Source organism: Eubalaena glacialis, chromosome 17 (assembly GCF_028564815.1).
Source record: "Eubalaena glacialis isolate mEubGla1 chromosome 17, mEubGla1.1.hap2.+ XY, whole genome shotgun sequence".
Lineage (NCBI taxonomy): Eukaryota > Metazoa > Chordata > Mammalia > Artiodactyla > Balaenidae > Eubalaena > Eubalaena glacialis.
This window is the reverse complement of record NC_083732.1, coordinates 69,430,457-69,456,394: the sequence shown is the minus strand read 5'-3', so window position 1 is coordinate 69,456,394 and position 25,938 is coordinate 69,430,457. Positions and strand designations below refer to the sequence as shown.

General features: G+C 38.6%; 1 protein-coding gene across 10 annotated transcripts in view; it reads right to left on the bottom strand.

Annotated features, from left to right (window-relative positions):
* Positions 1–3,573: 3,573 nt before the first annotated feature.
* COLEC10 (collectin subfamily member 10) overlaps positions 3,574–25,938 on the bottom strand; it is a 445,704-nt gene continuing 423,339 nt past the window's right edge. For 9 of the 10 annotated variants that reach the window (XM_061171635.1, XM_061171636.1, XM_061171634.1 and 6 more), the window contains 5 exons: positions 20,204–20,275; positions 17,276–17,347; positions 7,855–7,908; positions 6,150–6,245; positions 3,574–4,286 (listed from right to left, as the gene is read on the bottom strand). In XM_061171635.1, coding sequence (XP_061027618.1) covers positions 3,895–4,286; positions 6,150–6,245; positions 7,855–7,908; positions 17,276–17,347; positions 20,204–20,216 — 627 coding nt within the window. In that variant the 5' untranslated portion in view covers positions 20,217–20,275 and the 3' untranslated portion in view covers positions 3,574–3,894. Of the gene's footprint in view, positions 4,287–6,149; positions 6,246–7,854; positions 7,909–17,275; positions 17,348–20,203; positions 20,276–25,938 lie in introns of those variants that run through there. The other variant, XM_061171642.1, reaches the window with a different exon arrangement.

The window sequence follows — 25,938 nt, the reverse complement described above, 5'->3', positions numbered from 1 at the left end:
CAACCTCTTAATAGCCTCCTCCCTTAGGGTTGAACCCTCTCCACTGAATACCCTCTCCTAATAAATAGATTATTTATCATTGAGATGCCCCACATGACCTTCAATCCCAGTTCTACTCTATAGCTGTGCCTCTAATGCCTCACCAACAAAATCTGAATTCACTGGGAGTGGGGCATACCATATAGGTTTAGAGAAATGTACAAAACTGGGTATCCACCTTAGTAACCAGTGCCGCAGTGAGCAAAGTTCCCCCTGTCCTGATTTGTACTTTCATTTAGAGCCTGCTGCAGCTTGTCTGAGGGTCAGACCTCTCAGAGTTATGAACAGCAGAAGGGAGAACAAGGACATAGATGGAAATTAGAGACAGCGTATTTTATTTCACTGTAAGGAAAAACTTTCTAATGGGGTTAGAAAATTACCCAAAACCTTCAAATATGGACCGTGTGACCACCTGTTAGGAGTGCAGTAAAAGAAAGTCCTATATTCAAAAAAAATTTATGTATACCATATCTGTGGCAGATGCAGTGAGTGCTGCTATTTAGTTAACCTTTCCTATTCCACAGACGTCTTATGGTCTCCAGGTATGCAATCCAGAGAGCTGAAAATTAATTGGTTAACAATCAAAGAAGCTCATACATCTAAGCAGGAAAAAATACATTTTCTTTAATGCCAGTAGTTTTTATGGGTGAGTTGTCCAAAGTGTAATCAATGTTTGTTATATTTCTCTCAACACAGGATGTATACCTTTCTACAGTGTTTGGGCAATAACTCTGGACATAAGATATTACTTCTTGTCTGGCTATAGATTGTGTTGCTTTGAAAAGGCAGCATTGTGCAATTGTGAATAAATTTTTAATTTTCTTCCCCTGGAACCTTTATGTCATCCTTGGAAAGTGCCCAGATATGTTCCTGAAAAGTTAAATATACATTTAATTTTTGAGAATGAAATTGATTTTAAATGCTAATTATTTAAGGGAATTATCTACTTTATTCGTTTATGGGGCAAATAATTACTTGCTCATTTTTATTTTTGGCAAATCTTAATTTTAATATATCTGCCTTGCTTTCCCTAAATCTGTAGTTATTTGCAAAACTGTAGTGACACTGTACTAAATCACCTCCTCAACATTAATGACATGTGTAGACATTCCTGAATTTAAAAAGAAACCAGTGAGTACCATATTTGTAAGGCAAGTTTCTGAATCCCCAGCATTTCTATTAATTAACCCTAATCTTTAACTTTGGAAAGTAATCAAGAGAGATTATTTGAGCCCCTGTTATCACAAGAGAATCGTGGATGAAATTCCATTCAATATAAGAGCAAAAAACATAGGCTGGAGAGAACACTGGATCGACAGTTTCATTCAGCAGAGTGAAATCCTGCTTTTCTTTCAGATGAGTTGATTTTGGTAAACTGCTTAGCTTCCTTGGACCTCAGTATTCTCATTGGAAAGATGGCAGTAAAAACGTCTGCCCTTCATACTTCACAGAGTTTATCGGGATCACATGGAAAATGTTATGTGAAGGCATTTATTTTGTAAAGCACAAAGTAAGTTTTATAGCAAATCTAATTAAGTGTGTGGTGCCTTCAAAATTTCTCCCAGGCCAGGTCTCAGGATGAATCCTATCTTTGAAACTCTGTCATCTTCTCTTGGAAGCACTGGCAGCAACGATGAGTCATTGAGAGAAATGTTGTTATTATTATAATAATCATAATAGAAATTAGAATAGCATGGACAGTACACACAATTAATATTCATACTTGGGGGGCTTTGAACAAATCAGAATATGGATCCCAGTGTGAGCTGCCCATAGGCAATGTTTACTGTCTGTTCGCTCTCTCCTCTTTTCTAATCCCTTTCTTTTCCTCTAAGTGCTTCTAGATTCTTGTTCCTCAAGCTCTTGGCTGGCACTCTACCCCAGGATACTGGATTTGATATGGTGTCCTGCTTTGTAATTTTGATTTAACTGCCCTGTGTTCAAAATATGCCACATTCTCAAAAGTCTGAATTAGTAACTAATCTATTAACCTGAGGAATGACAAACATTGACTGAAGTCCTGTTATGAGCTGAATTGAATGAGGCATAAATGGGAGATCTTGACTTTGATGTCACTGTGCCCTAATGACATCCTACACAGTTAGAACCTTCAGAACTTTTCCCCAGAGGTGAGAAGTGGAAAGGTCACAATTTTGGCTAGCAGACTGTTTTGTATGACTTAGAATGTGGATTAAGAATTGATTAGTTGCCAACATTTAAAAATATAAAGGTATCTTATAAAGTTCCAGCTTTCTGACTTCTCTTAAATATCAGAACATGTAGCAACATTGGGTCCTCCATGGCAAAAATAGCAGTGACTGAGAAGCAGCTGGTTCCTTTGGGAGGGCAAGCTGTGTTCAGTGTACCAGGATCCCCACCTGCTCCACTTCATTTATTTATGTCATCTGTATGGCCTCTGTAGCACCTGAGTTTGTGACCCTCGATAAACTCACAGAAATAACCTAATTAAGTCCTATCTCATAACCAGTTAGTCATGGTTGAAATCATAGACAGGTGGTTTAAGGTGAACATATGTTGTTGATCTGTTTCTCTTACTTCATTAACTGTTTTGCCAGCATTTTAAACGTCTAATTATATGTCATAAACTATAACTGGAGCAGCAGTGTATAAGGGGATAATCTAGGGTTTTGTTGAACTTTTATTTTTAAATTTCAATTTAGAGCTGCTTTGAGGTTTGATCTGCAGTTCAAAGTAGAATTTTACCAGCTTAGTAAATGTGAGTCTCAGGCATGCTCCAAACTCCACACTTGACACATTCTTGTGATGTCATAGTACTTGAAAGCATCACTGATGTGAGATTTTTACAACATACAGTTACAGAGAATAAAGGGCCTCCCACAAAATGTCACCGTGCATGATATATTAGAGGCAGAGAAGGGTCTTAGAGACTTGGTGTTGGTAGCACCCTGAAGCTTCTAGAGTTTTCTGAAGGCTTCACAAACCCTTTCCTTCATTCTCCATGCCCAAGGGGAGAAAAGTTGCTACGGATAAACTTAAGATGAGGAAAAATGGAGCCATACTAATAGAAGGGGGCAATTTAACAGGAGGATTATAAATAATATTGTGTGGGAGTTAACCTTTTCTTTTTTTCTTTTCAATTTCTAGAGTTCCCTTTTCCTCAGATCAGAGGGTTAATATCTGGAGGCCTGGAATTAACCTGTGGGCCTACAAAAAGGGGGCCAAGGCTTGGTATACTTCAGTGAAGGCTGTCAACCAGAAGAACAAAAGTTACCTGTATGATTCCATATGGTCTGGAACAGGGCACTAGGCTAGAAGTTCCTCATATAGAGGCTTAGAGTTGAAGTATTTCTGAGTCTATGCAAAGAAGAGGACCTTGCATGTGTGGCTATGGCCATGGTGGGTGACTGGTCAAAGAACTGGGGATCTTGGGTTCAAAGACAGATAATACCTTGACATTCCTAAGAGAAGAGCCTCTCATATGTCTGGCTTGGAGCCTAATCATCCCCAGCCAACTATCCAATTATCCACTGGGCTAGATAGACAGTGGTTTATGGCTCTAGGGAGAGGTGGCAGAGCAAATGCCAAGAGAGAATTTCATTTGAGATATAGACAACCACCTCCTGCACAACTAGTAATTCAAACTCTCCCTTGGGACCCATAACCTGGTGAGCTTATGGCTCAATAACATACCGTGTATGAAAATGTTCAAAATCGTCATGGACGAGCATGGCGATGGAGATTCCAAACCTCAGTCTAGCATTTCTCACTTGCCTTGAGTCAGAATGAATTTAGTGTAATTAGACAGAAAAAGATGGATAAAAATAACTGCCATGGTAGTCACAGGGCAATGACAAATGTGCAGCAAGAGGGAAGTTACTTTTTCTTCTTGACAAACTCACAGACAAAGTACATGGTAAGATGGCACTCTGTGTCATTCCACCTGCCTGAACTCAGCATTTCCACGCAGTCCTCGTGGCCGTAGGGGTCGCTGGGCTCACCCTCCTTCCAGTTGCTGTAGTTCTGCAGTGGAGTGTTGTCGGTGAACACATACTGGCCCTCTCTCTCGAGGTCATTCACCCCAATGAACACCCGGAAGAAGCCACTCTTGGAGACGTAGTCTGCCAGGAGCGTGTTGGCAGCTTCGTCCTTTGGCATGGCTAGCATTCCACCCCGGATCCGGCAGTGGGTCAGGGATTCCCTGTAGTTCTTTTCCTCCTGAACGATGTAGTAGAATTTCTCTTCGGTTTCCCGAATCCCTGCTATGACTTTGCAGCAAGGAAAAGAAGAATGTGATTATATTTGTCAAAAAGAGAAACGCTAAGTATAAAATATTGCTAATTGAAATTCATTTATTCAACGTTTAAAATTCTTCTCCAAGACCCTATCATGAGGTGGGCACTGGTTCAATATTTCTCCACCTTTCTAGTTGTCGAATGGAGAACAAACGCCTGTCATTGGTCCTCCCTTGTCTTTTTCTCCTTCACTTCCCTCACAATGTGAAGCAGAGAGCTATTTTGACAAAGATGTGTTATATGAACCGTCACTCAGCTCATCTCAGACAATTTTTTCCCCTCCTAGTTTATGCTTTTGCCACACTTACAGTTCCATGAGCATGACCTTCTCTCTTCCACTTCCGTGCCTTTCATGCCTGGAAGGTCTTCTTACTGCTTTATCCGGCAAATTCCTACCCGTCCTTTAGATCTTAGTGGAAGTGTTCTCTCCTATGAGAGCCTTTTCAATGCTCCTGGACAGACATGAGCACTCTTGTGCGTTCTGCCCTGTGTTTCCATTGTCCCTTTCACTTCTCAGCACTTGACACATTCTAGTCTAATTGTTTGTGTGTCTCTTCTACCGAACTGTGAGCATCCTGAGGCCAGTGACCATGCCTTTGCGACTCTGTAGCCTCAGTGCCTGGAACAGTGTTAGGGGGTGGTAAAGGCTTATTGGACTGATATGGAAACAATACAGAAGTTTGTCCCTATGGGCCAGATTCCTAGATTGTGAACATATACATCAATTGAGATGGTCTATACTTCACTCCAGGTACATGAAGTAGACTGAGCTTCTGAGTAGGATTCAGGACAGAATTGGGGACTCAGAATCACCCCAGGCTCATAATATGCTATGTACGTTTTGGCTTATGGGGGCATCTACATACATCTTTTTAGGGTCTATAAGTTAAAATTTACAAATCAATCTATGAGCACTCAAATGTTAAGGACTATTGCGCTATGTTGAACCTCTGGGGTCTGGTTTATTCATTAAGGTCCAAGTCATGTCAGATGCAGCATCTCCTGTATAGGTTATAACCAGAGTTATAACTGAAGGTTAGTTCATATCAAGCATTTCCTATGCCTTTAGTATTACAAGACGAGAATGGACACAAGATGGCATCTGTGTGCCTCCAGTATTGTACAATAAATATGGCTGGATTATAATAAATAAAAGTACAACAAAGTGAAACCAACTGTAACAGTAACTAAAACAGTTCCCTCATTCATACTGTCTTAGGAGAGGGCACATAAGCCCCACTTTAAGGGCTTTATTGCGAACTTTAATAGGGAAATACAAGGGAAAACAAAAATGACTAATATGGAAAATTGTACAATTTAGAGAAATGCATAATGTTCTTACTGATTTGCACTGAGGGTAGAGGAGTCATGAAACCTGTGTTCAGATCTGTGCTCCACTGTTCATTAGCTTGTATCTATGGGTAAGATAATCTCTCTAAGCTTCAGTCTAATCATAAAAATTATTATTATTCCAAGTACTCAAGAAAGTAGCTGTTGTTTTTATTATTACTTTTATCTTCTGAGATGCTGACTGTTTGAAAGCTGGGCCCTTTTTTTCTTAAGGCCCAGCTAGCCAAACTCTGCCTTTTCTTCATTCCCCTCTCTCACTAAAGCACCCTTTTCTACCCATAGGAACGCACATATGTATGTCCACAGGAAGTGGACCTGAAGTGTCCTAGAGTGAGTGGATAATTAGGATTTTGAGAGACCTTTAAACTGGTGACACTATCTCAGTAGGCCTTTGCCCAAAGTTATTTCCTGCTAGGGAGTTGGAATTGCAGTGTTGAAAGAGATAAATCCATGGATAAATAGTACAAAGCAATAGAAGAGACTCACCATTCTTGACAAACTTCATCGATGTCTTGAGGCGAGCCACACTGATATCCAGTTGTCCAACAACTTTTCGGTATCTTCCGCAATCACAGACAGTCCCTTTTAAATGACAAAGCTGTGAATTCATGTTGAAGCACAAGCAGACTGGTTGAAAAGAGCAATTGCTCTCTTCCCAATATTTACTGTCTTCTTCTAGTCTGGCTACGTCTCTCTGTGAACGGCTATGCTTTCGTCTTTTATTTAAGACAGGGTTTCCAATATACCTTGTCTTTAGGAATTCAGAAAATATCTTTTTAAATATTTTAAATTAGTTAAAACACAGTTCTAAACCAGATTTTTTAAAAGAACAGTAAATATGACTAACCACTGTACACATATTGTGGACCATTTGGCATTTTTGTTGAACACAGAACATGCCAGTCTCAGAATAAAATCTTTACAGCTTTTAAAAAACATATTTCTAGCCAGTCTTCTCTTCTGTTACTGCATTGTTCACTGGCTCTCACAACTCTCCCAAGACAGGAGAAAACTTTCACGATGAAATAAATGTTAATTCTGATTATCCATTTGGAGCATAGCTTAATGTTTCAAGGACTAAGTTTAAATCTTGTGAATAGATCTATGTTACAATTTCAAGAGTCAGTTGTCCCATTTGTGGATTAACTATGATTTTAACTTCTGCCATTAATTCCCCTTTGCTCAGTTACCTTTTCAATTACCTACTGGTAATGAGGCAGAGAAAGAATTGTAAGGAAAATGATGTAAAATTCAAATGATTCCCAGATAACCAACAAGGGCCTGCTGTATAGCACAGGGAACTCTGCTCAATATTATGTAACAACCTAAATGAAAAGAATGTGAAAAAGAATAGACATGTGTATATGTATAACTGAATCACTTTGCTGCACACCTGAAACTAACACATTGTTAATCAACTATACTCCAATATAAAATAAAAAGTTAAAAAAAAATTCAAATGATTCCCTCTTCCTATTTAATGGCTGCTTCATGTCAACATTTCCATTTGCTTTGTTTCTTTGGTTGTTGAAAAGCAAAATTAATTCTATTAGCCAAAGGAAAAAAAAATATCTGTGGCTTTATTTATCCACATTCACAGTTAAATATAAGGAAGTTAAAACAGCTCTTAGAATTAGTTTGCACTACACCTTTACAGATAGAAATAATTGAAGCTCACCAAGAACAAGCTACTTTTTTCCTTGCATCAAGCGCTGGAAATAGACCTCTCTTTCAGTATCAGGGAGAAGCTCCTCGGCCATTGAGGCATGTTCTGTAACCACAGGGCCTCACTGGATCAGGCCAGTTTGCTGCTGGCAAACTGCTTGGCCAGTATTTGGCTGAGATGCTGGTGGAATGTAAGATGTGCTGGTCCAATTGTTGTGGCCCTCGTGGATTTTCCTCCTGGTCTCGGAGAATGAGGGCTGCTTCCTGATGTGCTGGGTTTGCTGCCTCATGGTAAGCATGGTTGGGGGGGGCGGGTGGAATGCACCATCCTCCCCTTCCCCAGAGGCTTGGAAAGTCACCAGCAGATAGAGAGGAAATTTCCATTCTTCCCTTTCTTCTGGCCCAAGGAAAATGAGGTTAATCCCACTGAAAAGACTATTGTTTTTCTATAAACTATATTCATTTTTAAGATGAATAGATTTGGAATGATGCTAAAAATTAAGAAGAAAAACTGAGTATATTATACCTGCTTTGCCTTTTCCTCCAGGTATCCCAGGCAAACCCTTTTCCCCTTTGTCACCTGAAGAAAAACAATAGCCATGAAAAGAACAACTAAATAAAATAGTGTTATTGATGAATAGAATGCATAAAATATAACAAAATAGAATTATTTCAGGCAGACAATATCTTACACACCTAAAATAACAGGAAAGAGGTTTTAAAATTCATTGCAATATCTCCGACAAATATTCCTTGGTTTTATAAAAATAATTTGATTTTGAGTTGGCTGTACAGGTACAACAAATCAAACAAGTCATAATTTAATTAGATGGAATGCAGAATTCCAGTTGGATGTATAAACGTTTAAGTTTGTGTCACTGATCTTACTAACATGTTTTTATAATGTGGCCTTCTGGGCAAAGCTAAGACAATATTCTGCATGTTTTTAATTTAAAAAGTGCCATTGTTTTACATATCTGGATCAACTGATTAGCACTACACAGTGTCTGTGTATTTATTATGCCCCCAAGTTCTTCCATGTGGCTTTGCCCTTGGATTTTCAAAAACATGTATCGTGCTTTTTCAATTTAATTCAACAAATATTTACTATTTACTTACTCTATGCAAGACAAAAGACTTGCTTGGTACTTTGAAAGGGTATAAAGAGAGACAAGATTAAACATCTGGCTTGAAAGAGTGTATGCTTTTTGGAAGAGATGTGATGTATGCAAATATCCATAATATAAAGTTGTGTCATAAATATTATACTGACATATCAACCTTGATAATTTTCCTTTCTGCTCTTTTTTGTATTTGGCCCTTTTCTTATTCAGTCAGAGACATCCACAAAACAATTCTCAGAGAATCACAATTGTTAAAGCAGAGAGAAAAAAAATGTTGATTTTTTTTTTCAACTTCAAAATAAGCTCTTGAAGCCCACATCAGGCACAATAATTGAAAGCAAAAGCTTTTGATTTATAAGAGGAAATGTTTGCCTGAAGTTCTGGGGACTCAAAAGAGAAGACCCTGATAGAAGTAAAATAGAGTTTATGCTTCAACGGTGATCTGGAAAAAGAATAAGAAAGAATTCAGGGGGATGAATACAGGATGAAGGTCATCCAGGCTAGAGAAGAGTATGAGGCTTACTCTTGTAGGATAATGATGTGGCCAGGAATTGGGTATATGACTGAGGGGGCAATGTAAGGGGCAATGGAGTCAGCATTGAGGTTCTGCCTAACCCCTTCCTTTCCCAGCAAAAGGGAAAAACTGGGAGCCACTCTAAAACCCAAAGGGTTCCCCATGTTGCCTGCCCACTAGCTATTCTTTCATCACTGTCTGCTGACTGCTTTTCATTGAGTCCCGTACATATTGGCCATTGATCATTCAGAAAGGCATGCCTGCCAGGGCCCCCAGGATTTGCTGAGCCTTTCCAAATTGACCCATGTGGACAGTTTTCTTTACAGTGATGCCAGACATTCATGAGCTCCCCAGACAAAAGGAGGGGAGTCCTTGAAACCCCAAATGTAGTTTAAGGATGATGGGGAATGCCTCAGAACTTGTATTTGGATGAAATGAGACAATGGTGAAATCTATGACAACAGAATGTGATAAATATTATAAGAAAGACCATGAACAGAGATAACATACTCTGTCCACTGCAGAAGGGAGTTGGAAGAGGTAGTGCCCCAGCTGAAAGAATGAAGGAAGGCTCTCCTGAGGAGATGGCATTGGAGCTTCAGCAGGTGAAGGTGGAAGCAACATAGGAAGCAACGTACAGCAGAGGTACAGTTGGGAAAGAAGCATAAAACTATGCCGAGCGCCCTGATAAGGAAGATTGATCTGGACACACCTAAGCTGTGTCCTGCAAACTCCTCATTTCCCGTATATGTAAATTGGAAAAGATAAGACTAGATTTTGAGAGTATGTTAATGGAAGAAAAGGAATATATATTTGCTGAGTGCCAATCATTTGTCAAGTACTGTTTAGATACTTTATAGGTATTATCATATTAAATCCAATGAGCTAGGTACTATCATTGTCTTTATTCTACAACTGAAGATATTGAAGATCAGAGAGGCAAAATAAATTGCTCAAGGACATCCAGCAATTCAATAGCAGTGCTGGTATTGAAACCCACCCACTTCTGACTCCCCAATTCATGGTGTTTTTCAAATAACTTAACCAATGACTTAATGAAGGGAAGCAAAGTCTTCAAAAAATGTTATAAAAAGTTGAAAGGAATATCAGTCCTATCATCACCAAAAGCAATATGGACTTGAAAGTTCATATGAATATGGCTTAATATTTTAATTAAAAATAGTTTATTTTCTTTATATGTGAATCCTTTCAATTCAACATAGGTTGAAAATTGATTCTAGTTCTGCTATGATCCTAGTTCTGGTCTAAGGCCAATACTGAACATTAAAAAAAAAAGCATACATAGAGTATTTGCTTTAGAAAATGATAGGTTTTGGGGGACTTCCCTGGTGGTCCAGTGGCTGGGACTCTTTCACTGCCAAGGGTGCGGGTTCAATCCCTTGTCAGGGAACGAAGATCCTGCAAGCGTGCAGCACGGCCAAAAAATTAGGTTTTTAAGGAAAACAAAGCGCACATAAGAGACCAAGGAGATGAGACATTAGCACCATTGTCTACAAACAGAATGAAATAAAGGAAATGCCTGGTAGGTTTTCAGAGAAGGTAAAGACGGCTGTGGATCAGAGCAGGGAAAGATTCATTGAAGCCATAGCCTTTAACTGGATCTTAATGTGGGAAATAGACACTTGAATTGATACATAGATTTTTTTTTTTTCTGAGAAGATGTAAGCACTGTGATTACTTTCCAGTATTTTGACATGAATTCCTTTCCTTTTTTCTAACAGATGGGAAAGTCAAAGCAGTGTGGTGGAATGAAAAACCATGGAAGTCTCAAAAAACCAGGGCTTGAATCCTGACTATGCCATTTACTAGCTAAACATGGACAGGTTACTTAATTCCTTTAAGCCTCCATTTCTTTCATTTTTAAAGTGGAATAGTGGTACCTTAAGTCATAAGATCATTAAGAAGGATAAATTAGATAATGTTATCATGGGATTAGGTCTGTGCTTGACTCCCAGAGGATGTTCAACCAGTGTTAGCTTCTGTCCCCTAAATCAGAGTTGTGGTAAAGGAAAGCATGCCAAGTACTTAGCCAATTCATGGTGAATGTGAGCTCATAGTGTCTACTTCCCCAAAACGAAATCTGCTTTAAAGCATACACAAAAACTTATTTTGGACCCATAAGTGAGAACACCTCTGTGTTAACTGTCTTAATGTTGAAGAATTAGAGGTTGCATTTAAACAAACAAGCACCATAATACTTTCACTGTAAAAAAGATTATTAACCTTAAGTAAAAGCATCTATTTTGTCATGAGATTGAATTTACCTATACTAAATCATCCTTTCCTATTCCTGAAATGAAATATTGACATCCAGAAAGCTACCTTATCCATTCAAGTGACAACATTAAGTTCAGCCCAGAAAGCTGAGATTAAGGACCAATGACAAAATGAGAACAATAAATTTCAAAGTTCAGATTAAAAATGAAATTAATCCACGTGAGCCAGAGCACTGAACCTCCATTTTTTTTTTTTTTTTAAATTCCAGGACATGACATAGCTCTGGAGGAGAAAAAAAATCTTAACCAATGGTGAAAACTGATGTTAAGGGAAAGTGGTACTTAGAAATAAAGAGTAGAAAAGAAGGTCACATCGTAGGAAATAATGTATATCATTTATTTTTTCATCCTTAATGCAACAAACATTTAGAAAGTTTCTACTGTATAGTAGACATTAGAATAAAATGATTAAAAAGCAGCATCCTCACATACACCTTATAATTATTTAAACAAAGAGACCTGATATAGCTTTCGTTCATTTGTTTCCTCCAGAAATCCACAGTGTATTGGATGAAACAGACAACCTAATAAGCCATGACGATAATAAAGTGATGTAGGTGTGCTCTAGGTGTATAGGCAACTGAGTTTGAATAAGGAATTGCCTGAAGAAGATAAGGTTAGTTAACCCTATCCGTTCCAGACTGTTACTTCTCCAATTTTTGGAAGTTCATCCATTTTAAGGCTCAGAAAATCATACGAAAACTTTTGATCCTACCCCTTGACTCTGTCGTCTACCACCCTTCCTTCCAAAGTTACCTAGTCTTATTCTATGAAAGGATTAAGACTAGGCTCAAGATCATGAACTTCAACCCTCCTGGTTGGAGTCTCATCTAAATTTGGCACATCTAAATCTAGGAATGTGCAACATCTAGAATAATTAATGAAGGTCTTGAATTCTGGACATGTTCGTGGCAATGACTTAGCCTCCCACTCTACCTCTGCTCATCTCTAGGGCAATACTTGAGATCTTAACCTTATATAACATGGTCGCATCTCAGAAATCTTGAAGTCCAACATCCCACACTCTGGCTACACCTTTCCCTCCCTTTAACCATTTGTTAAATGAAGCTGATAGAGCCAGAAGCAGATTCATGATGTATTTTTATCTGAAGCTTATACAATTTGAGGAGACTTCTTTAAAAAAAAAATACTAAATTACAAATGATGAAGTACTTATAAAAATGAATCCTTATTATAAGAAAAGAAAACTAAGTCACTAAATTTTAAAAGTAGCCAATTACCACATTACAAAATTCACTAAAAACCATAAAATTTTAATAAAAGAATTTTGTACCTTTATAATTCTTTTTTTTCATATATTATGTGCTGCATATGTTTGGCTGCATTCATATACATCCATTGACCTATCATATACATCCATTGACCTATTGATAGGTGCATCATTTCCCATTTCAAAAAAAATATCATCTTTGCATAATTCAAGTTTGGGGTCTGTTTCTGCATGCTGTATTCATATCCATTGGTCTATTTGTCTCTGCACTAAATCAATACTATCTTAATTGTTTAACTTTATAATAAATATTTAAATTCAGTAATTTAAATCTTTCACTTTTGTTTTTATTTTTCAAGATTGTCTTTGGGTATTCATGGTCCTTTTCATTTCCATATAAATTTTGAATTGGCTTATCTTATTCCAAGAGAGCTACTTCTGAGATGTGAGTTGAAACAGCACTGAATCTATTGATCAATTTGAGGATCATCTTAATAATATTGATCATCTCAACAATACTGAGTCATCCAATCTATGAATGTAGCTTTACCTCCATCTCCTTAGATATTCTTTAATTTCTCTCATTATCATCATGTGGTGTTTGTTGTAGAGAGCTTATGCATCTTTTGTTGGATTTATTCCTAGATATTTGACCATTTTGATGCTATACTAAATGGAATCTTTTTAATTTCAGTTTTTAAAATTGTTTCTAGTATTTAGAAACAAAATTGATTTTTATAAGTTAAGCTGTCTAAAAAACTTAACACAAATAGCTAATCTGTAGATTCTTTTGTATTTTCTGGGTATGTTATCATGTCATCAGGAAATAATCACCCTCTTCTTCATTTCCAGTTATTATGATTCTTCTCTCTTGTTCTTGCATTTTTGCTCTGGCTGGCACCTCTTCTATAATATAATGTTTTTTTCTTTTTTAACATCTTTATTGGAGTATAATTGCTGATTAGACTTGGTGATGAAGGCTATGCTCATCTCATTTCCAATATCAGGAGAGACGTGTTCAATCAGGAGAGACGTGTTCAGTAGACGTCCTCTATTTCTAGTTTGCTACATTTTTTTAACATGAATGGGCATATGTTTAATCAAATGTTTTTTCAGAATTCCTGGAATTCTAACTGGAAATGTTTGTTTTTGAAATGAGAAAAAGAGTGGCATTTCCTGGGCTACTCACCTCCGGCAGGCCTTGAATTCCCAATTCAGCTTGAGTAGCTTTCTGCTCAAGCCTCTTAGTCTCTTAATGCTGCCTCAAGTATGAATTGGTAAATGTGGGAAGTTAGCACAGGATGTAGAGCTTACTTAGCGTGGCTCCCCTAAAGTCTTTTTCAACTTGGTTGCCCTCTCATGTCTTCAGATATGGTTTTGTTTATTTTTTGACTCAACTAGTCATTCTCAGCAGAAGGATTAATGCAGGGGAATCTCTCATGGCCCGTAGCAGAAATCTGAATTTAATTTTTATTATTAATAACGTAAGAAGTTACTTTCACCTTCCCAACTTGTTATTGATGGTGTATGTAAATTAAGAATATTGTCAACTTTGAGAATACCTCTGTAAAGTCTTGTTCGTATCTGAGCTGTTAGATTTGAAAAATTTTTCCACAGATTAACTCTGGCCTGGTACATTTCAAGCCTTGTTTCTTTTGCACAATCGACACATTTCTTGGGCTGAATGCCCCGGACACATTCTTATGATGATCTGACTTCCGCCCCTGCACTTTTTCATTATGACTTTGGATAGATCTGCACAGTCGGTGGTAGGAGTATTCTTGGAAGTTATTCCTACTTTGGAACTGTTAGCAAGAACTTAACTGTACATGGAAGTAACTGCAAACTACACAGATATATCTCATTAAGTCCAAACGAAATATTTCCCCCACTCAAGTTCTTTTTAGCTAGCTCCCAAAATACTTGTATCCACTCCACAAACTGATACAAGGAGAAGTATGTTGGAGGGAAGTTGGAGCAGGAGACAGTGCTCTCTCTCTCTCTCTCGCTCTCTTTTTTTTTAAAGGCTGTTATTGTCTTTGTTTTGTCCATGAGGGAACTGAAGCACAGATAGGTTAAGAAATGTATACAAGGTCACATGGCAAGAAAGACACTGAGTCGGGATTGAAACCCAATCATTCTGATTTCAAACCTCAAGAGTTCAAATATTCTGCTGTATGGCAACCCAAATAATCCATGATGGAAGATGTTCACACCTTAACAGATGTTCAAACTCAGGTTGAGAGCACAAAGGAAGGGTTCAGGAAAAGCTTTATAAAGGAGTCTATTTTTCATGGTCTTGAAGAATAAGTGGTATTTTGACACACAGTGATGGACGAAGAGGTGCGTAGGGGTAGGAAACTGTCTGAGCAAAGGCAGAGGGCAGAAGAAGGCACCTTGGCATGTTTGGGAAACAGCAAAAGGAGACAGTACCCTTCATCCATGCATTCCAGTGGGGGCAGTACCACCTCATGGATGCAAAAGTCAGTGCAGGGGGGGGGGTGAAAAAATCTTACTCTTTTTTAATATATAAAGTATAAATATAAACAAACTACATAACATATAGTCCACGGGTGGTGTTAAAATTTCACGGAGGGGTGGGCAAGAAGGAAAAATATGTCTAAACATCTCATTAAGGGGGCGATATGTCTCAAAAGGCTTGTTGGCAAGGCATTGATTTTTTAAAATGTTGAGAGGCACCATTTTGATGAGTTAAGGTTACTTTACAAATTTCACCAAGACTTGTGGCCACGTGAACCCATCGCTGAGGCTCCTCTTGGCGGCTGGGGAAAAACCCAGACAAGTGCGGGGCTCTGAAGCCAAAACTTCATCAGCTTCATGGTAAAACCACCACAGATGCATCCTACAGCAGGACCATGAACTATGAGGAGTCCGTGTAGCTCTTCTTCAGCTACGAGGATTTCAACTTCAAGTGAATGTACACTCTACGGTGGATATAAGCCACTGGATCAAAAGTAACCATAGTAACTTCTTTCCAGTGGTACTGCCTTCTACTTCTGCCCTCAAATGCAGGTCGAAGGAAGTTTCTCCAAGGAATGAGTTGGAGGGTGTTCCAAGCCACAGAATGAGAGGAGGGGTGGGGGGCCACAGCCTCAGCTCAGCCTGCCATCCCTCAACCTGCCCAGGAGACCACACCGCTGGCCACTGCTGGTTTAATTATGCAGCTGCTCAAGCACGTATGGAAGGCTGCAGGGGACATCAAGGCTGCAGAATTCTATTACCCATAGCACTGAGTTTCCCCACTCTGCAACTTTGCACAAGTATCTCTTGCATCTTCCTCAAATGCTTTATCCCCATTTCTGTAAACATGTTACTATTCTTCAAGACCTCGGTCAGTTCTTCTTCATACCAATCTGGCTTTACTCTCTGACATGGTTCCTACAGTAGTCCTGTAGTTATTCAGCATTATACAGTTGACCCTTGAACAACACGGGTTTGAACTGTGCGGGTTCACTTATGTGCAAATTTTTAAAATAAATATGTTGGGGAAGTTTTGGGAGATTTGCAACAATTTGAAAAAACTCACAGATAAACCACGTAGCCTAGAAATACTGAAAAAAATTAAGAAAGAGTTAGGTATGTCATGAATGTATAAAATATATGTAGATACTAGTCTATTTTATCATTTATACCATAAAATATACACAACTTGATTATAAAAAGTTAAAATTTATCAAAACTTATAGACACGACTACAGACCATACATGGTGCCATTCCCAGATGCGAGAAATGTAAGCAAATGTAAAGCTGTAGTATTAAATCATAACTGCATAAAATTAACTGGAGTAAACAGTGTACTTAGGTCGTAATTTCGTAGCCACCTCCCACTACTACTGTGGTGAACTCCAGTGTAGCAAGTACCTGCTTAAAGTGCTCCTGTGATGCAAATCATCCCCACTTGAGCCCATTCTCCTATGCTCAAATAAATTGTGTATCCAGGTAAAAGGAGATCGCTTTGTAACGTCAAACCAACAGAACGATGTCTGTACGAATTGCTGAGTATCAGAAGCAATAAGGGAGAGTGGGAGGGAGGCTCAAGAGGAAGAGGATATGGGGACATATGTATGCATATGGCTGATTCACTTTGGTGTACAACAGAAACTAACACAGTATTGTGAAGCAATTATACTCCAGTAAAGATCTATTAAAAAAAAAAAAAAAGAACCTGCTGCCATTGTGGTGCTTTAGGAGAAGAAGATGGGATAGGGTGCTTAGATAATAAAGGGGAGGCTACCTCTGTTTTATAATATTGAAGCAGGAACGTGCAGGGTCAGGATATGACTGAAAACAAAAGGATGTATATACACACACGTCAAATTCCTATCCTGTTAATAGATCTCAGACACAGACTTATTACTCCACTCAAATTAAAAAGGAATATTATACTGTCTTCAGCTACATTGAGTTTTATGAATAATTGTTTTCTACAACGGAGTGTGCTTCATGGTCATGATACCCGTTTTAATTGCATAAAGGATTGTAACCAGTAGATCCCAGGGGAGAGTTCTGGGTAGAGACTAACTGAACTTTATGTTTGAATCTGTCCCTGAATTTCAGTTGAATTTTGCTCAAGGCCTTTTTTTAAAGACACACTGCTTACGTATGGAAGAAACTGCCAAGATAGGAGGAAAGAGAAAACTCATGTTTTAAAAGAAAGGAAAGGGATCATTTTTTCATGGTACAGAACATTTCAACATATATTGAGGTTAGGTTCAATTGGCTTTAAATTGCTACTGGAGAATAGTAAAATATAGCTTACCCTTCTTGCCAATGGGCCCGGTCTTGCCAATATTGCCTTGGTCTCCTACATCACCCAGTTCTCCTTTAATTCCTGAAAAGCAAAGCATGTCATCTTTATATCCTAAGGTTTTATCTTCCCCTTAATGATGTGCCTAGTATATGATATTCACTTGAAGGAAATACCGAAAAGTGCATTCTTCTATCTGTGGTATATAATATACATCCCATGCTATATTAACTATTTTAATAGCATTATAACGTACATATTAAAATTAAAATGTGGGTGAGTGTGACAGTCTTGGGCCTGATGATATTAAAATGCAATATTTCTAAAGAACTACAGCAGAGGATGTTTTTTTTATTTTTTATTTTTTTAAACATCTTTATTGAAGTATAATTGCTTTACAATGGTGTGCTAGCTTCTGCTTTACAACAAAGTGAATCAGTTACACATATACATATGTTGCCATATCTCTTCCCTCTTGCATCTCCCTCCCTCCCACCCTCCCTATCCCACCCCTCTAGGTGGTCACAAAGCACCGAGCTGATCTCCCTGTGCTATGCGGCTGCTTCCCACTAGTTATCTATTTTACATTTGGTAGTGTATATATGTCCATGACACTCTCTCACCCTGTCACATCTCACCCCTCCCCCTCCCCATATCCTCAAGTCCATTCTCTAGTAGGTCTGTGTCTTTATTCCCATCTTGCCACTAGGTTCTTCATGACCTCTTTTTTTTTTTTTTTTTTTTCCCTTAGATTCCATATATATGTGTTAGCATACTGTATTTGTTTTTCTCTTTCTGACTTACTTCACTCTGTATGACAGACTCTAACTCCATCCACCTCATTACAAACACCTCCATTTCATTTCTTTTTATGGCTGAGTAATATTCCATTGTATATATGTGCCACATCTTCTTTATCCATTCATCTGATGATGGACACCTAGGTTGCTTCCATGTCCTGGATATTGTAAACAGAGCTGCAATGAATATTTTGGTACATGACTCTTTCTGAATTATGGTTTTCTCAGGGTATATGCCCAGTAGTGGGATTGCTGGGTCATATGGTAGTTCTATTTTTAGTTTTTTAAGGAACCTCCATACTGTTCTCCATAGTGGCTGTATCAATTTACATTCCCACCAACAGTGCAAGAGTGTTCCCTTTTCTCCACACCCTCTCCAGCATTTATTGTTTCTAGATTTTTTGATGATGGCCATTCTGACCGGTGTGAGATGATACCTCATTGTAGTTTTGATTTGCATTTCTCTAATGATTAATGATGTTGAGCATTCTTTCATGTGTCTGTTGGCAATCTGTATCTCTTCTTTGGAGAAATGTCTATTTAGGTCTTCTGCCCATTTTTGGATTGGGTTGTTTGTTTTTTTGTTATTGAGCTGCATGAGCTGCTTGTAAATCTTGGAGATTAATCCTTTGTCCGTTGCTTCATTTGCAAATATTTTCTCCCATTCTGAGGGTTGTCTTTTGGTCTTGTTTATGGTTTCCTTTGCTGTGCAAAAGCTTTTAAGTTTCATTAGGTCCCATTTGTTTATTTGTGTTTTTATTTCCATTTCTCTAGGACCTGGGTCAAAAAGGATCTTGCTGTGACTTATGTCATACAGTGTTCTGCCTATGTTTTCCTCTAAGAGTTTGATAGTGTCTGGCCTTACACTTAGGTCTTTAATCCATTTTGAGTTTATTTTTGTGTATGGTGTTAGGGAGTGTTCTAATTTCATACTTTTACATGTACCTGTCCAATTTTCCCAGCACCACTTATTGAAGAGGCTGTCTTTTCTCCACTGTGAGGATGTTTAATCTAAAGGTCAGATAAGGAGCTGAGTGAAAAAATTCTTGCAGTTTATTCTAATTCCGTTCCTCCTGAGATCCATTTTGGCTTCTCTTTGGGATTCTATTTCCTCACTACTTTAAAACAAATTGGACTATCTTAGCCATTTTTTCAAAGGGGAGGGAACATACAATCATAAAACCTAGTGATTAAAGGGACATCAGAGATTGTCCCACCAAGTTTTCATCCCAAAAAAATATAATCAGGGGTTCCTGAGTTAAAATATAATCAGGGGTTAAAAAAATATAATCAGGGGTTCCTACAAAATTGTCACTAATTTGCATTTTTAATCTATGATTATCTACAAAATATTTACCAGTTGTAAAGCTATCTAGTTGTGAGAATAATTTTGCGGTTGATTGTACATATTTATAGAATAAGAAGAGTTTAAATCAGCCTTTCTCAAATTGAAGTTTCAAAATCCTATGAGTCTTTTCCTCTCTTTAACTTACTGAAGATTTTAAAATCAGGGGTCTAGGGACACTACCTTGTCGCAGATGGCAAGGATGTCGTAGGGCTCGGAAGACACGCGCTTACACATCACAATCCAGAAGCTGTATTCTGGCGAGGCTGAGTCTTGGCTTGGGAGTAAAACCATTCCCTAATAGCCTTTGTGTTATATTCTCATTTTCTTTTCTCCTGTTCTTCCCATATACACCCCACCACTTGCCAAGAGATCTTGGAGAAAAGTGAGTAAATCAGTGGGTCAGACAGTTCTTTCTGCTGTTGCGCATCTTCCTCCTCACGCTCTAAGCCAGCCAGCCAGCGGTGCTTAGCATGGCATCTGAGGGGAGACACAGCGATGAACATGGCTGTGTTTCTAAAACTCAGAGTTTCTTAGATATTCCCAGAGACTGCAGTTCCCCAGGGCTCCCAGGGTGTTCCTCTCCCACCAGCCCTAAGGATGAATGAAGTTTGAGAAATGTGTCCGAGTCTTGTCGACAGGCAATCTCATAGGAACTCTCTGGTGGCAAGTAAATTCATTTAGGAAACACATCTCATGAATCTTTGGAGCAGAGGGTGTTATGAAAGCTGCTAACTTCCAAGGCAAGCCCAATAGAGAGAGAGAAAAGTGTCAAAGTCATATCACGTTACCTACCTTTCGGCCCCATGCGTCCCACTTTGCCATGCTTTCCCTCCTCTCCTGGATCTCCTTTTTCACCCTCATCTCCTTTTGAAATGGAAAATGAATGAGTGGAGCAGCTCAAATAGTAACATAAGCACAGACTCCCCAGGAAAAGCTGAACATGGTTAGAATCTATCCCTCAGCTCAGTGCTGGCCTTACAACTTCGATTTGATTATGTCTATAGGCCCACGTGAACGGGACACTCAGGGAAAGAGAAGAAACTCCCATTAACGTTTTTCTTTCACTTCTCCCATGTTGTTGGAAGAGGTCATCAAGAGGATGTGACCATTGGTTGACCAGCAAGCTAGACCCTGGCAATCAGAGGCTCCTTACCCTCTCCCCTGTCCTTGGAATGTATGTTCCATCCAGCTCCCATAGCCCAAGCCATTTCAAGGATGCAGCCTTGAGACCACCTGGACTGAATACATGCCTGAGCCCACTTAAGGCATCTATATAAACCTTTAAGATTCTGGTGGGTGAGTGCAGAGATTGACTAGTCTTAAGGCCACTCAAGACGAGCCTTGTAACTTCCCTTGCTTATTAAACCTCTCACCTACCAATCTGGAATGGCCTGCCTCTTTCTTCATCTCCCCTTGCCCTCTGTGTATGGGGCCAGTTGCAGATTTCACCAAGGAAATTCCCAAAATTGTGAACCAACACACATCCAAATCTATATTTAAAGAATTACACTTATTGGCAAATCCCTGAGAAGTTTGTTTGGCCTGGCAAATCTTTATTCTTGCTGGAGAATCTGGCAAATTCTGGAAGTCTGTGCATGTGTATACATCCATATACATGAATATCTATGTACAATATGTATAAATATATAATACAAATATATATTTATATATTATGTAAATATATATACATTATATACATATATAATAGATAGATATGTAAACATATATATAAATTTATAACCCTCTGACTGCATGCTTGAGAACCCCCAAATCATAGGCATGGACCTGGAAGATAAAAGCAGAAGATTAGCTAGGAATGGGGAACAGCTGCAAAGCAGTTCTGTGTGAGCAGAGGCTATTGTAGTCATAGGTGGGTCTAGCTCTAGCAACTTGCCCAGTCAGGAAGAACTGAATGAGTGGTTTGATGAAAGGTGTCCTGAACTGTGAATCAGGAATCCTGGATTTTAATGCCATTTTAGTCACTGATGGGTTAAGCAAATTTTCAAAAGTCAGTGACTGACCTTATGGGCTTTGGAGTGAGGTAGATCTGGAGTTTCTCAGCTCTACCGTTCAGTATCTGGAGAAAGTTGGCTATGTCACCTCCCTTTATGAGCCTCATTTTCCTTTCCTCTAAACTGAGCTAATAACACCTACTAAAGAAGGCTCTTGAGAAGTTTAAATAAGATATTATGTGTGAAAGGCCTGGAACGTTGCTGTACACCTGAAACTTACACAACATTGTTAACCAACTATATTCCAATATAAAATAAAAATTAACAAAAAAAGACCTGGAATATAAGTGCTTAGCAATGGTGGCTATCGTTGTTCTTTCCTTTATACTTCAGTTTCCTCATCCTTAATGTAGAGATAATCCCCACCCTCCCTAACTCTCCCAGTTGTATTAGGACAACAAGGTAAGCACGTGAATGTGCTTTGAAAATAAAGAGCCCAACACACAACATTGTTAAGACAAGCTACCTGCCTTATCACCACAGCAATCTCAGGACAGGAAGGCATCCTGGTCATCACCAGTGGAAAGTGGTAGATAGCAGACTTCGTAAGACAAAAATGAAATTCCTGGGATTAGATTAGATTAGTTTGGGAGAGAGACTGTTGAGATGTTCGTTCATTTATCCAGAAAAAGCATAACAAGTCATTCTCTACTTTTTTCTGAGAATGAATGTCAATATTTTATTTTTTATATTTTTTAGAATGTTAATATTTTAAACGAAATAATATTTTAAATGGAGCAGTTAGATTTCCAGGTTGTGAGACTGGTCAGGCATTGGAACCCTTCACACATGAAACTCTAGTATCTCCTTCTGGGGAAGGATTTCAAAAAAAAATGCACAGATGATTTGTGTGATCATCTGTGGGGTGATGTAGATGAACTAGATCTATTCTTAGCTCCATTTTACAGATGAACTAGATGGTGTTTCGCTAGCTAAAGTTATTAGTGAATGTTTATCAAGTGAATGTTTATCAAGCAGTTATCACATGTGCCAGCACTGTGCTAATGTGATCATCACAGCAATTCTAGGAGGTGGAAACAATTACTGCTCCATTTTCTGAATGGAAAAACTGAGACTCACCGAGGTTAAGTTGTTACCCGATTGTCATAGAGCTTGTGACTGGTAGAACTAGGATTCAACAATATGTATGTCTCTGCCCCTCCAGATCCCTACTAGCAAGTAATTGTTCCTTCTAGTCTAGGATTCTGTGACTCTCAGCGGACTGTGGATTTTACAGAACTTGGCACTGTGCCACATTTTTCAGGGCGAAACGTGGAGATACAGAAAGTGAGTCTTGTTCCTTTTGAAATAAGGTGGATAGTGGGGAAGATGAAACCAGCTCAATGTCTCAATGACTTAATTCATAGGGAATGTATCCTTGAGGTAATTTAGTATAAGTAAGACCTGGCTTTGCCACTCATGAGCTGAGGGACCTTGGGAGGTCCTTGACCTTGGGCCTTGTTTCACCCCTTTGTAGAATGGACAAAATAATACCTTTTTCAGAGAGTTTTAATAAAGGTAAAATTAGAAAAGTATTTTCCTTCAGGAAGTTCTCTCTGACACTCTCAGGCTGGGCTAAATTCTCCTTCTGATTATCTTCATTGTTTAAAGTACCACCTTCCACTGAGTGAGTCTGTTTATCTCTGCTATCCCTTATACTCATCTGTGACCTGTGAGATAACCGGGGCCATGAGTGTTTCTACCACCCCCAGAATTTAGCAAAGTGTTTGGCCCTGGAGCTTAATAAATATAGTTGAACTGGACACGTTTTATGAGCCATAAAACATTTTACAAATATAATGGTAATGTTTATTGAATATTAAGCACCAAAGGAGTTCCTTGTACTGGACATGCATCCTATCATTTGATCCCCACAAAAACCTTTAAGATGGACACTATTCTTAGCTCCATTTTACAGATGAGAAAATGAGGTCAAAGAGAGGTTCAATCACTTCCCAAGGTCACATAGCTGGTAAGTAATAAAGCCAGAGTTCAAACCAGGGAAAATGCCTTCAAAGCTTTTGTTCTGAACAAGGTGTATGATTGGGAACACATTTCTGTTTTAACATTTCTGGGTTTGGGGATTGCTATTCTGCACAACGGGACCAAAGATGCGTGTCCTGCTCACCAAAAGGCAAAATCAAACGCAGGCATGTACGTGGTTTGGTGAATCATAAAACCACACTAATGTGAATTATTGATGCCATTATTATTTCTTCTCTCCCCCTTCTTATGAGCTTTCCCATTCATTTTCAAGCAAGTATCTAACTGGAGGCAGCCAGGTGAGTGACTTAGTCATTTGCTGCTCCCTGGTGGTTCCTGATGGACACCTGGGAGGGTGAAAACAGGATTATTATTCTTCTGACCAGTGTGCCTGAATCCCAGCCGGGTGGTGAGAGGGCTGCTGGCAGCGATGAAGTAAACAACGTGTACCCTTGCCTTCAGCTTGGGTCCCAGCTTCATTTGATCTTTGGGACTTGTTTTCATGAGAACAGAAGAGAGGCATAAAAGCAGGCTTTGGAAAGTATCTCCCACATGGCGCACAGTTGTCTGCTTTTCCCCTCTTGGCAATATTTCATTGGATTAGTAGGGCAATTTAGACTTACTTTCCTTCTTTTAAAAATAGCCACTTACATTTTAAAATTAAATGAAAAGCTATAAACTGTGATGAACTAATTTCAGTTTTACAAAAATTATTTGTTTCAGCCCCTGCCAGGCCACCAGCTTGCTGTGATAATCCCTCCAGCAGAATTCCAGCAGAGCACACAGCTGACCAATTTTTCTTAGGTACAATTTTTTTCCCCAAAAAGCAAAAACTCTTTTAAAATGAAATTCTAGTTTGAAATGAAATAGCCGAACCTAGATCATTACCCCTTCTCAAAGGAAGTAATTATTAAAACTTAGTGAATTGGTTTTGGAAGTGCTAAAGAAAATGCACTGGAAGCTGTACTTTTCACTGCCAGAATAATCTTATGGACTGGGGGCAAGCTGTTAACAGTCCTTCTCCTGGTCAGCCTTGGAATTGAGTGATACAGGTGTTAGGTGTGCTTTATCAATGAGGCCAGATTCCTACCTAAAATATATCCTCCCCAACCCTACTTATGTCCTTTCTCCATGTATGCTGAATGCATCTTCATTTTTGGAAATTTTCATAGTTGCATCAATTATCGTCTGGACCTCTCATATATATGAGATACACTAGTAAGGTCATAAAGTGGACCACATCCCAGTACTTTTCCTTCCTCAATCACGACCTCATTATTCCACAGAAACATAAAAAAGAACAAAATAATGCTATTTGCAGCAAGATGGATGGACCTAGGAATTGTTATACTGAGTGAAGTATGTCAGACAAAGACAAATATCTTATGATATCGCTTACATGTGAAATCTAAAAGAAAATGGTACAAATGAACTTATTTACAAAACAGAAATAGAGTCACAGATGTAGAAAACAAACTTATGGTTACCGGGGGAGAAGAGGGGGAGGGATAAATTGGGAGATGGGATTGACAGGTACACACTACTATCTATAATATAGGTAATTAATAAGGACCTACTGTAGAGCACAGGGAACTCTACTCAATCCTCTGTAATGGCCTATAGGGGAAAAGAATCTAAAAAAGAGTGGATATATGTATATGTACAACTGATTCACTTTGCTGTACACCTGAAACTAACACAACATTGTAACTCAACTCTACTCCAATACAAATTTTTTTAAAAAAAGAAAAAGAAAACTTTTAGGCCTTCCTGGGACCTGCTATTGTTTGCCTTTCCTCTATTCACCCAGCTTACCAGTCTCTCTGTGCCTCCACCTACCTCCCCATACGTCCTGGATCCCTTCAACTCAGTCACATTCACACGGCTCGCCCTAAGGAAAAAGGAGTGCACTGCACTGGAGAAAAGAGCTCTGGAGAAAGTCATTTCATTTCTCTGAGTCTCAGTTTCATCGGTAAAATGGAGGAAAAAATCCTTACGTCAAGGGATCGTCAGGGACTAAAGGAGACAATGCATGAGAGGTGTTCAGCACAGTGTCTGGTGCTTGGTAAACTCATCTATTCTTGTTTTAATGAGAACAGAATGGAGGTACAAAAATGATGATGATGATGACGATGAAAGGTCATCTCTTTTGAACCTATCTCAATCCTTATTTTAAAATCATTACTTACTTTTTTATTTGACTATGCATTTTTTTTACTCATTACTATGAAGATTTTCACACAAAGATAGCTAAGTAAATATACACCCATTAAAGATACTGAGGTATCTTTAACAATTAACAAGTTGTCATTGCTTCATCTATGTATTTTTGCTGATTTTTTTTTGCTTGGTGCAATGAACAGAACAGGAGTTTTATAGTCTGTTATGGGCTGAATTGTATCTTCTCCCCAAAATCCATATGTTGAAGCCCTACCCCAGCACATCAGAATGGAACTATATTTGGAGATGAGGCCTTTAAAAAGGTGGTTAAGTTAAATTGTGGCTTTTAGGGCAGTTTTAATCCAATCTGAC